The sequence below is a fragment of the Nannobrachium achirus genome, assembly GCF_963921795.1.
Source record: "Nannobrachium achirus genome assembly, chromosome: 12".
Lineage (NCBI taxonomy): Eukaryota > Metazoa > Chordata > Actinopteri > Myctophiformes > Myctophidae > Nannobrachium > Nannobrachium achirus.
In genome coordinates this window covers 65722746-65735331 of record NC_137832.1, presented here as the reverse complement: position 1 = coordinate 65735331, position 12586 = coordinate 65722746, and the positions used below count along the sequence as shown (strand labels likewise).

The window sequence follows — 12586 nt, the reverse complement described above, 5'->3', positions numbered from 1 at the left end:
ACGGTGTTAGTTTGCAACAATGAGCCTATAGACAGTTTCTAGTTCTCAAATAAATAGACTTTGGTGTGCCATCAAAGCAGGATTTAAATTTGACTTCCCTTCTGACCGGAAGTGGCAAGGTGACCATGTGATTAGGTCACCATGTGATAATCAAATACCTTTTTTCAACATATTTTATTCCCCAAAGTCAAATACATTATTGTTTTAATATAGCTCTGTGTGTGTGTATATATAGGCTTATTTAAAAAAATAAAATAAAATAAAAAAAATTCCTCCCCATCACCAGGGGAGCTGCAGCTCCCTCAGCACCCCACTTCCAGCGCCCCTGCAGGTGCCCATGGCAACCCGCAATTTTACCTTCTTTTGAAGTCCTGGCAAAAAAGTAATCTGAGTAAATGTAATCTAAGTATGTCATGTTTACTTTTCACGATAGTGTTTTCTTTCAGTCAGGACAGTTTTCGAACAATCGAGGGCCGCAGTGATTTTGTGACGGCCGGTAGAGAAGGCCGCGTTTTAACTCATCCAGTGCCCGGAATCACCACATGAGGGCGCCCAATGGCCAGAGAATCCACCATAGACATACGCTGTATATGCACAACACTTTCCTTTGTGTCATGAACAGGAACAGGATGAAGTTAGCTTGAAGTTAGCTATTGGCTACCAAGCATTTTAGAAGCCCAATTTTCGGCGATTTAGCCGTGATTAAACCTTGCGCACCTCATGGATAGACATGGAACAGAGAAAATGAGCTCTAAAGATGCTGGATTGCATTGGAGTGGACGGCAAATATCGGCAGGCCCGGTGCTTCAGTAAGGCCTCTGGGTGTTTAAAGGGCCTACACCATGCTTTTAAAACTATATTTTTTGTATAAATATATGCTCAAAATTGAGTCTTAGACAGGTTTTAACCCTCAACAAACACTCTGACCTTTCTTTTTGTTTGTTCTAGCTCTACTATAATGAGGCTCTCCAGCTGCAATACCAAAACGGCCTCTGTTTGCTCAGGGGCGCATCTAGTGGGGTTTTTCCACCCCTCCCCCCTCCCCTCCTCTTCACTCCTCCCCGGACCCCACGTTGACAACAAATAATGTTAATATTGGGCCAATACAAAAATAGGATAATGTTGCAGCTCTGATTATAGCCTACTGTAGGCCTATGTTGTATGTTATAGGCCTACTGTCAAATGACACAGGGCGACCGTTGCTAGACCAGACATTACAGAAAGTTAATCTACATTAGACAATCAACCCCACCTGCATTGTATTTATGTATAAAAAAAAAAGTAAAAAAAAAAAAAATGTTTTGAAAAAAAATGTTTGAGAAAAAAAAGAAGTTTTTTGAAAAAAAAAGAAGTTTTTTGAAAAAAAAAGAAGTTTTTTGAAAAAAAAAAAAAGTTTTTTGAAAAAAAAAAGTTTTTTGAAAAAAAAGTTTTTGAAAAAAAGTTTTTTGAAAAAAAAAAGTTTTTAGTTTTTTGAAAAAAAAAGGTTTTTTGAAAAAAAAATTGAAAAAAAGAATGTTTTGAAAAAAAGAAAATTTTTTGAAAAAAAAAAAATTATTGAAAAAAAAAAAAACGGGAATCCGTGTGACGTCACATGGATCAACTCTCAGAACAGCACTGTTCTGAGAACCCGTGGAAAGCTTTTCATCTCTGTCTTCCCAAAACCAGAGAAAGACACAATGGTCAGAAATAGGACTTTGTGAGGATAGAAGGTGCCAGTGGGACCCCAAAAAAAGGTTTTAAAATAGAAAAAGTGAAAATTCATGGTGTAGGTCCTTTAAATCATTTTATATAAAAAGCCGAACTAGTTCGGGATCGGCACACCGGCCGATCAAAAGGCCGAAATAAAGCTGAACTAGTTCGGGATCGGCACAATAAGAGTTAAACATGAAGGTGATTTAAAAGTTAGATTAGGAGAAAAATGCACGTTTGTGCAGCAGCGTAACACTGATGTGAATGAGGGAGACAGGACTTCCCCGTCACGTGATCTTGTGATGCATTTTGGGAATTGGAGTGTTTCTCTTCACCGCGGTAGCCTGTTACAGTAGCTACAGATTAATACAGTTTACTGTACAACGCGTCAAACACGTCAATGGGCACAGGGAGACATCAAAGACATTGATGTGTTGGCACGTCGTGGACCTATGAGTTAATATATCATCTTAAAAAACACGTTTTAAAATAGTGAAAATAGCCGATCCACAAGCTCACAACGCATCACAGCATGAAGCGTTGTGAGCTTGTGGATCTGAGTGTGTATGATGGAGTAGGGCATAAATCTACGGGGGGAAAAACATGGAACATTGAAATATGGAGATCTATGTGAGGTTTCCTGCAGACGACAGCAACAATAATGTGTGTGTGTGTGTGTGTGTGTGTGTGTGTGTGTGTGTGTGTGTGTGTGTGTGTGTGTGTGTGTGTGTGTGTGTGTGTGTGTGTTCCAGGAACGGACATGACTCCCAACTACGTGGACAGCAGCTTCTCCAACTGGACGGTCAGTCCCTGGTGCACCTGTAGGGGCAGCGGCAACCAGGAAGAGGAATGCATCAACTTCCTGCAGGACTTCACTGAAAACACCTGCCTGAGTGAGACTCTGTCTGCACCACCCCACACCACACCACACCACACCACACCACACCACTCCACCCCACCCCAAAACACCTGCCTGGGTGAGACTCTGTCTGCACCACACCACACCACACCACTCCACACCACACCACCCCACTCCACTCCACCCCACCCCACCCCACTCCACCCCACCCCACCCCACCCCACACCACACCACACCACACCACACCACACCACTCCACTCCACTCCACTCCACACCACACCACACCACTCCACTCCACCCCACCCCACACCACTCCACACCACTCCACTCCACACCACTCCACCCCAAACACCTGCCTGAGTGAGACTCTCTCTGCACCACACCACTCCACACCACACCACACCACACCACATCACACCACACCACACCACACCACACCACTCCACTCCACTCCACTCCACTCCACTCCACTCCACTTGCCTGAGTGAGACTCTGTCCACACCACTCCACTCCACACCACTCCACTCCACTCCACTCCACTCCACTCCACTCCACTCCACTCCACTCCACTTGCCTGAGTGAGACTCTGTCCACACCACTCCACTCCACACCACTCCACTCCACTCCACTCCACTCCACACCACACCACACCACTCCACTCCACTCCACTCCACCCCAAAACACCTGCCTGAGTGAGACTCTGTCCACACCACACCACACCACTCCACTCCACTCCACTCCACTCCACTTGCCTGAGTGAGACTCTGTCCACACCACTCCACTCCACACCACACCACACCACACCACACCAGACCCCACCAATGCAACCCGCTACCGGCTATAATCAGCTACACAATGCCGAGGCGTTGTGTGCTTGTAGATCTGCTAGTGTCAATAGTTTTGTGCGACAGGCCTGTATGATGAAGCAGGGCTTTGCTTTACGATAAAACGTACACATTTGATACTTGGGGATACGAGGTTGTGACCGACAGTAACGATATGCTTAGATGATAAATATTTATATTAGGATAAATCTGTGCGGCTGTGAAGACGAAACGGAAGCGGGGAGGAGGCTTCACATCCGCCTTATCGCTTGTTCAGGATCAGAGCTTCCATTGGTCCAGACTGTATGACCAGAAGAATCAGAGCTTCCATTGGTCCAGACTGTTTGACCAGAAGAATCAGAGCTTCCATTGGTCCAGACTGTATGACCAGAAGAATCAGAGCTTCCATTGGTCCAGACTGTTTGACCAGAAGAATCAGAGCTTCCATTGGTCCAGACTGTATGACCAGAAGAATCAGAGCTTCCATTGGTCCAGACTGTTTGACCAGAAGAATCAGAGCTTCCATTGGTCCAGACTGTTTGACCAGAAGAATCAGAGCTTCCATTGGTCCAGACTGTATGACCAGAAGCAGAACACTGTCTGGCCATGAAGACCAGGCCAAAGGTGACTTGATGAGGGCCCTACCAGTTGTGGACACGTGCACGTTTCACTGTCAAATTATATTTAGTAAACTTTGTAAAACTAATTTACAACTAGGGGTGTGCACCTATTCGAATTTTTTATTTGAATAAACGTGGCTGCCCCCACTATTCGGTTTGTAAATAAAATACAATTATTTTTATTAAATATATTCTTTTAATTATAGATATTAACTTTTACATTTTGCACCCATATTGCTGTCATGTCTTAATAAAATGTTGCTTTTAACAAGTCAAATAAGCACATTAAGTGTTACCATGGTTGATTTGCAGAGCCTGACTGTCACACTGTGGTCACGGTGACCCAGTGCACTCACCAGGCAGGCAGCTGTCTGCTGCCTCTGTGCAGCATCATTCATTACTCTGAGAAGTTGCTACAGTGCAAAGTTTGTGTGAGTACTTGGATGGCAAAGCGTCGTGATGGAGAAATCACATCCATTATAAAGACGTCCTGGATGTGAATCACTCGTTACCTCAAGTGGAGTAGGCTGCTGCCCGCTGCCTCTGTGATCCAGTCATTAAGAATTCATCGATTTTGAGCTGAGAACTGTTAGGGTTGAATTACTGGTATAACAATCCAACAGTGAGAACCCTGGTTTGTCTTAAGGGTTGGTTGGGTTTTCTGAGATCTAGAGCTAGATTAGATTATAGCTCAGTTGGTTAGTAAGTTGGTCCAAAGTAACTTCTTAGAAAAGTCATCCTCAAGTAATCACAATTATTAAGCGACTGGAACGTTCATTAAGATAATCCACTGAAATAGGAAGTGAATGATGAAAGGATGACGTGGGCAAGTCGTCACTCCTGACAAGAACATGCAGAATGCAGAGAAGGCTTAATCATAAATTGGCTGAGAATGCAATACAATAAATGATGGTTTAAAGTAACTTTGAAGAGAGCTGGGCTGGTCACTTAGTACTAGTGCTTCAGAGTCCAGAGTCAGTCCAGCTGCGCTGGAGTTAATTGTTTGACCAAGGTTTGTGTCTTTTGCTGGCATGATGTAATTCATTATTTTGTAGCAAGATTTCAATAGTATAATCATTTTTAAGGCTTTCGTATACTCTTGATATGAGGTTTACGCCCGACATAGACGGAATCCTCCCAAAGCACACACGATACTAAGAAAAGAGAAAGAGAATGTTGTCTGGCGGTCATGTAATATTGATGTGGTTCACGGGCGCGTGGTGTGATGGTGATGCGGTAGCGTGCGGCGCTGCTGAGCTGTCAGGGCCCGAGCCGAGCCCAGGGAGCAACCAGCAGAGGAGTGAGAAGTTGAGAGATGAGATGCTCCTGCATCTTTCATGGTTTTATGTCAGATTGCGTAAAGCCCTGCGATGACGATGATGATGATACGTCTGTGTCTGGGAGAGGCCTGTTGTGTTGGACTGAAGTGCACCCTGCCATGGTGGTGGGGTGGGGGGGGGGGGGGGGGGGGGTGAAGGAGGGAAACAAGGAAGGAATCACCCCATGTCACCCCATCTTTAAAGGAGTACTTCACCCCCAAAATGAAAATGTTTCTGTCCATGTGGAGACTTGAGTTCAATAATATTTATTTTTTGTTTTTGTCGCATTTCTAAGTCAATAATTTGAGGAGACTCTTTTTAGGCCCATTCTTTTTTTTACTAACTCAAGTCTCTATGGAGTAAGTAATCACTAGAAAACAAACACTACAGGTCCTACACCTGAATTAGGCTACAGTATTACACCTACTGTAGGCTAATCCTAAAGGAAATCTGATCTATAATAAGCCTCTTCATATCGCTCATTGTTCCATACAGAATGGTAGGCTATTGGTAAGGGTAAGCAGGGCTAGCAGAATCACCTATGATAAGATAAGATGTTTATGGTCCCTGTACAATAGCAGGGTTGTCACGATACACAGTGTTTTCGGTGCGAGCACAACGCAGAGTACATTAAAAAAAAAGAAAAAAAAAGGGTCAAGATGTCCACACTAAGGGACATGGCATTTGACGATATGTATGTGAATGAGCAGTGACAATGAAATTATTATTTGATGTGTTGCATGCTGGCGGACTCAATAAAGTATATATAAAAAAAAGAAAGTTTCCCGGAGGGAAATCATCCGTCCGTGTATGTATATATATATATATATATATATATATATATATATATATATATATGTGTGTGTGTATACGGTCCGTTTGATACGACTCCAACCAGGGAAAGCCCCGTCTCCTCTCCGCTGATTACGTTGGAATTAAATGTTCTTTAAGGAAAAAGTAATCACTTCCCCCCCCCATCCATCCATGCTTCCTTTCCTTCCTTTGGGCGAGAAGATCTTTTCCTGCCCCGACTTTCTTCTTTTAATACAAAAGAAACCATTTGCATGGCGTTCAATCTTAGCGGGTTAAAGGGACTTATATATCCCTTAGGGGGGGGGGGAATAGATCTCGTACGAGTGCAAATTGTACACGACTGCTACAAACGCATATCCTCCACACTGTCTGATGTCGTCAACACATGCACACACGCACGCACGCACGCACAACACACACACACACACGCACGCACACACGCACAAACGCACGCACGCTAACATTGTAGGGTGGAAACCTTCATATGTCCAAAACTGTTAATTTTCATGATTTAAATTCAACGAGTCGCTGCTTCCCACCGCGGTTCTGCCACTTTTGATGGTTTTGGGAGACACTGTAGTATGACCAAATAGTGGCGTTCACTGTAGTATGACCAAATAGGGGCGTTCATAGGGATGGGCGTTACTTAACAGTACAACAACCTACAAGGTAACAAACTAAAATGAAAAGGAGAGACCATTTAGACCAGTGGTCCTCAAAGTGGGGTCCAGGGACTCTCTGGGTTCCTTTTGGGAGGTCTAAATTGACCCTTACAAGGATGTAACTCTGACAGAATAAGAAGTTTCATTTGCAAACTGCCAGTGTTAAGGGGAGACCTTGCCATTGTAAAGTTTGAGAACTACAGATTCAGACCAAAATGCAGGTTTAAATGAATTCGGCAATGAATCTCTGTATTAACAATTCATTGTATCACGATATATGATACCTCTGAAAAGGCATATCGTGGAGCCATAGTATCGTCTCAATGATATTTATCACCATATGGCCCACCCCTAGGCGTTCATTCACGAGACAAAAACATCAAATAAAAAGTTAGAACATGGAGATAAGAGGATTCTTTCAGCGACGATATGCAACTTCTACATGGAAAAAGAAAAAGCAACAAGGCTGCCAGAGCACAGCGCCATCACCAGAGCACAGCGCCATCACCAGAGCACAGCGCCATCACCAGAGCTCACCTTGGGCGGCGTCCTGATGATGCCTTGGCGGCTTCCCCCCCCCCCCCCCCCTCCCGCCCGCCAGCCCGCCCGCACGCCCAACGTTATACTGCGCCGTGCGCAACAAACGGTGTCATGATCGCACCCGCTTTTTTACACGAGGCAGCGTTCGCCTTGAAACATGTTCCATTGTGCGTGGGGGGGGGGGGGGGGGGGGGTATAATGCTTTCGGAGCGTTTCAATTGATTGCTCGACTCGAACGTTTTCCGCTGAGCTTGCAGGATGAGGGATGAGGCTGAGGAGGAGGCGGTCTGAAAAATAACACACAAAAAAAAGAAATGCTGCTCCTCTCCTCTCCTCTGCTCTCCTCTCCTCTCCTCTGCAGTGGGGGGAGGGGGGGGGGGGGGGTACATAAACTGCCGGAGATGGAGAGCAAGGTTTTTTTTTTTTTTTACTCTCCGGCGCACAAGGGAGGTGATCGAACGCACACGACGGCGGGCGGTCGGGTGGGGAGAGAAAAAACACTCTTTACAGAAAAGTATGAATATACGGTGTATACGCTAGAATAAACTAGAGACAAATCGTATTCATAAAACCTGCTACTAGTCCTAATACTACCAGGCTGCTGCCTTCACGCCTCTGTCATCCTCTCCTCTGTCATCCTCTCCTCTCTCCTCTGTCATCTTCTCTCCCCGCCAAAACCATTCCTGCCCAGGCAGCAGAATGAAAGGACTGTTATAACAGGTTATCATTTCTCCGCGCGCGCAGGAGGGAAAAGAAGAAGAATGGAAGCGTTATTCCAATACAAGCCGTGTATATATCAGCACACAGTCGGTACATACTGTACATACTGTGTATACTGTACATACTGTACATACTGTACATACTGTACGTACAGTCAGTGAACGCAGGGGTGTCGCACCAAACTCTGGGCCCTGAGAGGTACAAGGATTCACTCACAGTTTGTGCTTTAAAACTATTGAAAAACAAGCTCACAGCGCGGCACTTGCTATTTTAGAAAAATCGTGAAAGTCTTTGAATATATTCAAATCCTTCTAATGGTTCTTTAAAAAATATATATATATATATATATATATATATATATATATATGTTTCTATGCCAGTGGTGCTCAAACCTTTTCATGTGAAGGACCCCCCAAAATGATATGTATTTGTCCACAGACCCCCCATCTCGAAATATTTAGTTCCAGCTTCCACCCCCCCCCCCCAGAAGCAAAATTTGAGTTACAAATGTCCGCTTAAAAAACTACACATATTCAAAGATTGGCACATGACTTTTCAAAAATAGCAGATCTACAAGCTCGCAGTGCGGCACTCGGTGCCGTGCTGTGAGCTTGTATATCTGCTATTTTTCAATAGTTAGAAACTATAAAATAATTCGGGCCCCCTCCACCTTGGGCCCTGGTAACTCAGTCCCACTTCCCCCCCCCCCCCACCTTGTGACGCCCCTGTACGTACGTATACACACCGCCTATGCTCTCCGTGTTCTGATCCGGCCCTGAGGGGTTTTAAAGAAAGAAAAAAAGATTGGACATTCCTAGATGGGGAAGTTTTTAAGTCTTGCTATTCTGTAGCATTCATGTGGAAGATAAAATGCCCGCGGAGCTGGAAGGAAAGTAGAAGAAAAATAAATAAATGCGAGCTTATACATTATGCGAATAGTAGTAGCCAAATCACGTTCCTCTCTCTCTCGCGCGCACACACACACACACACACACACACACACACACACACACACACACACACACACACACACACACACACACAAATAGTTTTTTTTTACACGCTAAGCACACATGCACACACTAACTACAATAAAGCCCCTTTTAGACTACAGCTTTAGCGCCACACCACACCACACCACACCACACCACACCACACCACACCACACCACATCAAAATATCTACATTTTCCATTACACAAAAGTACCCCTATCGGTAAGAAACAAATTTACCCTTTTAACTGATAATACAATATTTGTATTACAACTATCCTAAATTATAATACACTATAATGAATTATAACTGTGATTATATAATACACTATAAAGTATTAATGAATTACTATGATAATTATAATACACTATAATAGATTATAATAGTGGTCATAACACAATAGAATATATTATCATGTATTACAACTATATCCTGGTGGTCTAAATGAAAAGTCATTGAGTGATCAGTCATTATGAAGTGTTTGGCCCCGTTTGGCCTAGCTCAGACCTACTCTAGATTGGATATTTTTTAGTACCACGTTTAGTACCACTTTCACACCACTCTACCCAGGTTCTTCCAGTGGAAAACCTGGCACAAGTGGGTAGTGTGGTGTGGAGTGGTGGGGTGTTGGGCCAGTGGAAAAGGGGCTAAAGTAGCCTACACATATGTACCGGTACACAGGCAGAAATGCCTTTTTCCTCTGGCTCTCTCCCTCCCCCCTTCCTAGGGCTGCATGTGCGATATGACCTCAAATCAATATCATGGGATTATTTCAAGCTTTTGCCATTGATTATGATTAATGAAAGATTTATTTTTTGATAGTGAAAATAGCAGATCTACAAGCTCACAACGTGCTGTGTCATGCTTCAACGCAATTGGCTATTTTTAGTTATTTTGGTACGCCACCTTTGTATAATGAATAATAATACAGGGTTAATTAGACTACGGTAATCAGTTTAACAATCCATTAGAATAGTTTTGTGTTAATTTGTTGATAGGAAGAAATTTACAAAAAAGAAACCTTGTAAATCGATGATTCGACATGAGCTAGACTAGATTCATTCGGTTAATCGATTAAGAAAATATCACTTTCGATATATTTAAAATTCCCAGCCCTACTAAGTCCCTCCCTCTCTGCGTTGCACCATCTGTCCCTGCAGGTAGGGGGCGATGCAGGGGCTGTGTGAAGCCCAGGAGGTTTAAAAAGCAAACTTTAACCGGAGTCATTAAAAGAAAAAAAGTGGAATCGCTGTCGGCAACAAGCTTTAATCAACATGCGGAACGTTTGGGTGCCCCCCCCCCCCCCCGGGCAGAACGTTTGGGTGCAGTTAAAACATCCTCTGTGGATCGCAGTGGAACAGTTTGATTTATCACTCTGTGTTCCGCCACCGTTGCCTCTATCCATGTCAAACTTTTCACACACACTCCTTGCTGCCAAACCACAACCTCCAGCCCTGATTTCTCACATGGCCCTCTTCTAGCGCCACCATGAGGCAGATTATTGCAAAACACATTTTTTTGGACACAGCTCCAACGATTTTGCCCTAACATCACACAAAGCGGTACACAGTATGTCTAAAGTCATGTCATCAATATGGATCTGTCCCATTTCCCATATTCCCTCCTGATTGGCTACCATCGCCTTCTAAAGTTTGTGTATGTGACCTGACGGTAGCTTATCTCCAGATTAGGGAGTCTTACTGGTATTAAACTAGACTAAGACTAATACATTTCAGATGACTAAAATTAATGGAATTTTATTCCAAAGACTAAAACTAGATTTGCTGTCAGAATCAACCGTGCAGCACGGCTGCTGCCAAAGCCAGCAGAGAAAAACCCTGACGAACGGATTGAAGAAAAAAACATCACATCTCCCTGCTCTCCTCGCCAGCTCTTTGTTGCTCCTACGCTTTATTTAAAGGTTGTTTCGTTGCTTCAGCGTCTCGGCGCGTCTCGACTGGGAGAACTTTGAGCTTTTATCCACGCCTTTCTTTTTTCTGCAACAGACGTCGTTTTCAGTTTTTTTTTTCATAAACCTGGAACGTTTAGTTCAATGACAAACATGAAGGCCTTTTCATGTACCTGTTAAGTGTGCCCGGTGTGAGTGTACAGTATGTGTGTGCGTGTGCGTGTGCGTGTGTGTGTGTGGGTCTGTGTGCACATGTGTGTGCTTGTCAGTGTGTGTGTGTGTGTGTGTGTGTGTGTGTGTGTGTGTGTGTGTGTGTGTGTGTGTGTGTGTGTGTGTGTGTGTGTGTGTGTGTGTGTGTGTGTGGTCCCAACGCTCTCCCACTTGTCCTTTTGTGCAAAAGGAGAGGAAATTAGCTTTTCTCCTTTTATCGGTTGTTGTCGGGCAAAAACCTCCACATTTCAACTTTTTTAAAAGGAAAAGTCAACACACTCTCATTGTGGCATCTTGAGACAAAATGTGACCAAACGTCAAACATTGGACTGTAAGGGGCGGGGCTTCCCTTCCAGTCATGGCCACTTCCTCCCTCCAGGAATGTGTAAGTGCCGTTCTCAAGACGTAAAGGTAACAAAAACAAAAAACAGTTAAAACGGCAGAGACGCAGCGTCTAAAGCGGACTTGAGCCACGAGAGGTGTGAGCGAGTCGCAGTGCAGAGCGTTGTGAAGTCGGCTTCAACCGATTCATCGCTGTTTGAGTTAATGTCACCACGGTGACAGAATAACTCATCCCTCCAAGTCACCATCAGCTCCCTCTGCCAGTCAAACCTCCGTCCCAAGGTGACGTCTTCCTTGGCAAAGTTCAAATTGTCAAGCAAAATGTGTGAAAATGATCTGATCTACAAGCTCACATTGCACCAGTGTTGATTTCGTCGACTAAAACTATGACGAAAAATGTTTGTCGACTGTTTTTTTTCACTGACGAAAACTAAATAAAAACTAAACAAAAACTAAGCTGTATGTGGTGACTAAAACTAAGACTAAATATATTGACGATTTCGTCAACAAAATAAAAACTAGACTAAAACGTTATGGAGAAGAGAGTCATTTTATGTTTGGTTGCTCTCAGGTGGGAAAATAGCCGATCTACGAGCTCGCAACGCGTCGCGCTGCCAAAATACATTTTAGTCGACTAAATCAACTGTAGATTTAGTCGCCTAAACTAAAATTGTACTAAAACTAATACTATTCAGGTGACTAAATTATGACTAAAACTAAATGGCATTTTATTCAAAAGACTATGACTGAAACTAAATTAAAATTTGCTGTCAAAAACAACAATGCACCGTAGATCTGCTGTTTCTGTTATTTCCTCTCTGGACATACTGTACATACTGTACATACTGTACATACAGTACATACTGTACATACTGTACTATACGAGGTTTCCACTCAGCGATTCTGATCAGTCATACATCTATTCACAGTCATCTGACCTTACAGTGGAGGTGGTTGCAAAGCAATTAAATGCCGTCGGCTTTCCCTTCGCGGCCAACAAAGGGAAACAAGCGGCAGCGGCGGTGCTCTAAATGGAAGAGCGGTTGAAAGGTACTCGTTTCTACCGTTTCTACCATATCTAGCAG

The 12586-nt window shown here is 43.8% G+C and overlaps 1 protein-coding gene across 1 annotated transcript in view; it reads left to right on the top strand.

Moving 5' to 3' along the window:
• Positions 1–12586, top strand: part of LOC308295802 (GDNF family receptor alpha-2-like) — a gene marked incomplete at both ends in the record, with an annotated part of 317858 nt that overhangs the window by 273108 nt on the left and 32164 nt on the right. The window contains one exon of the mRNA XM_080738851.1: positions 2442–2582. Coding sequence (XP_080594977.1) covers positions 2442–2582 — 141 coding nt within the window. The remainder of the gene's footprint in view (positions 1–2441; positions 2583–12586) is intronic.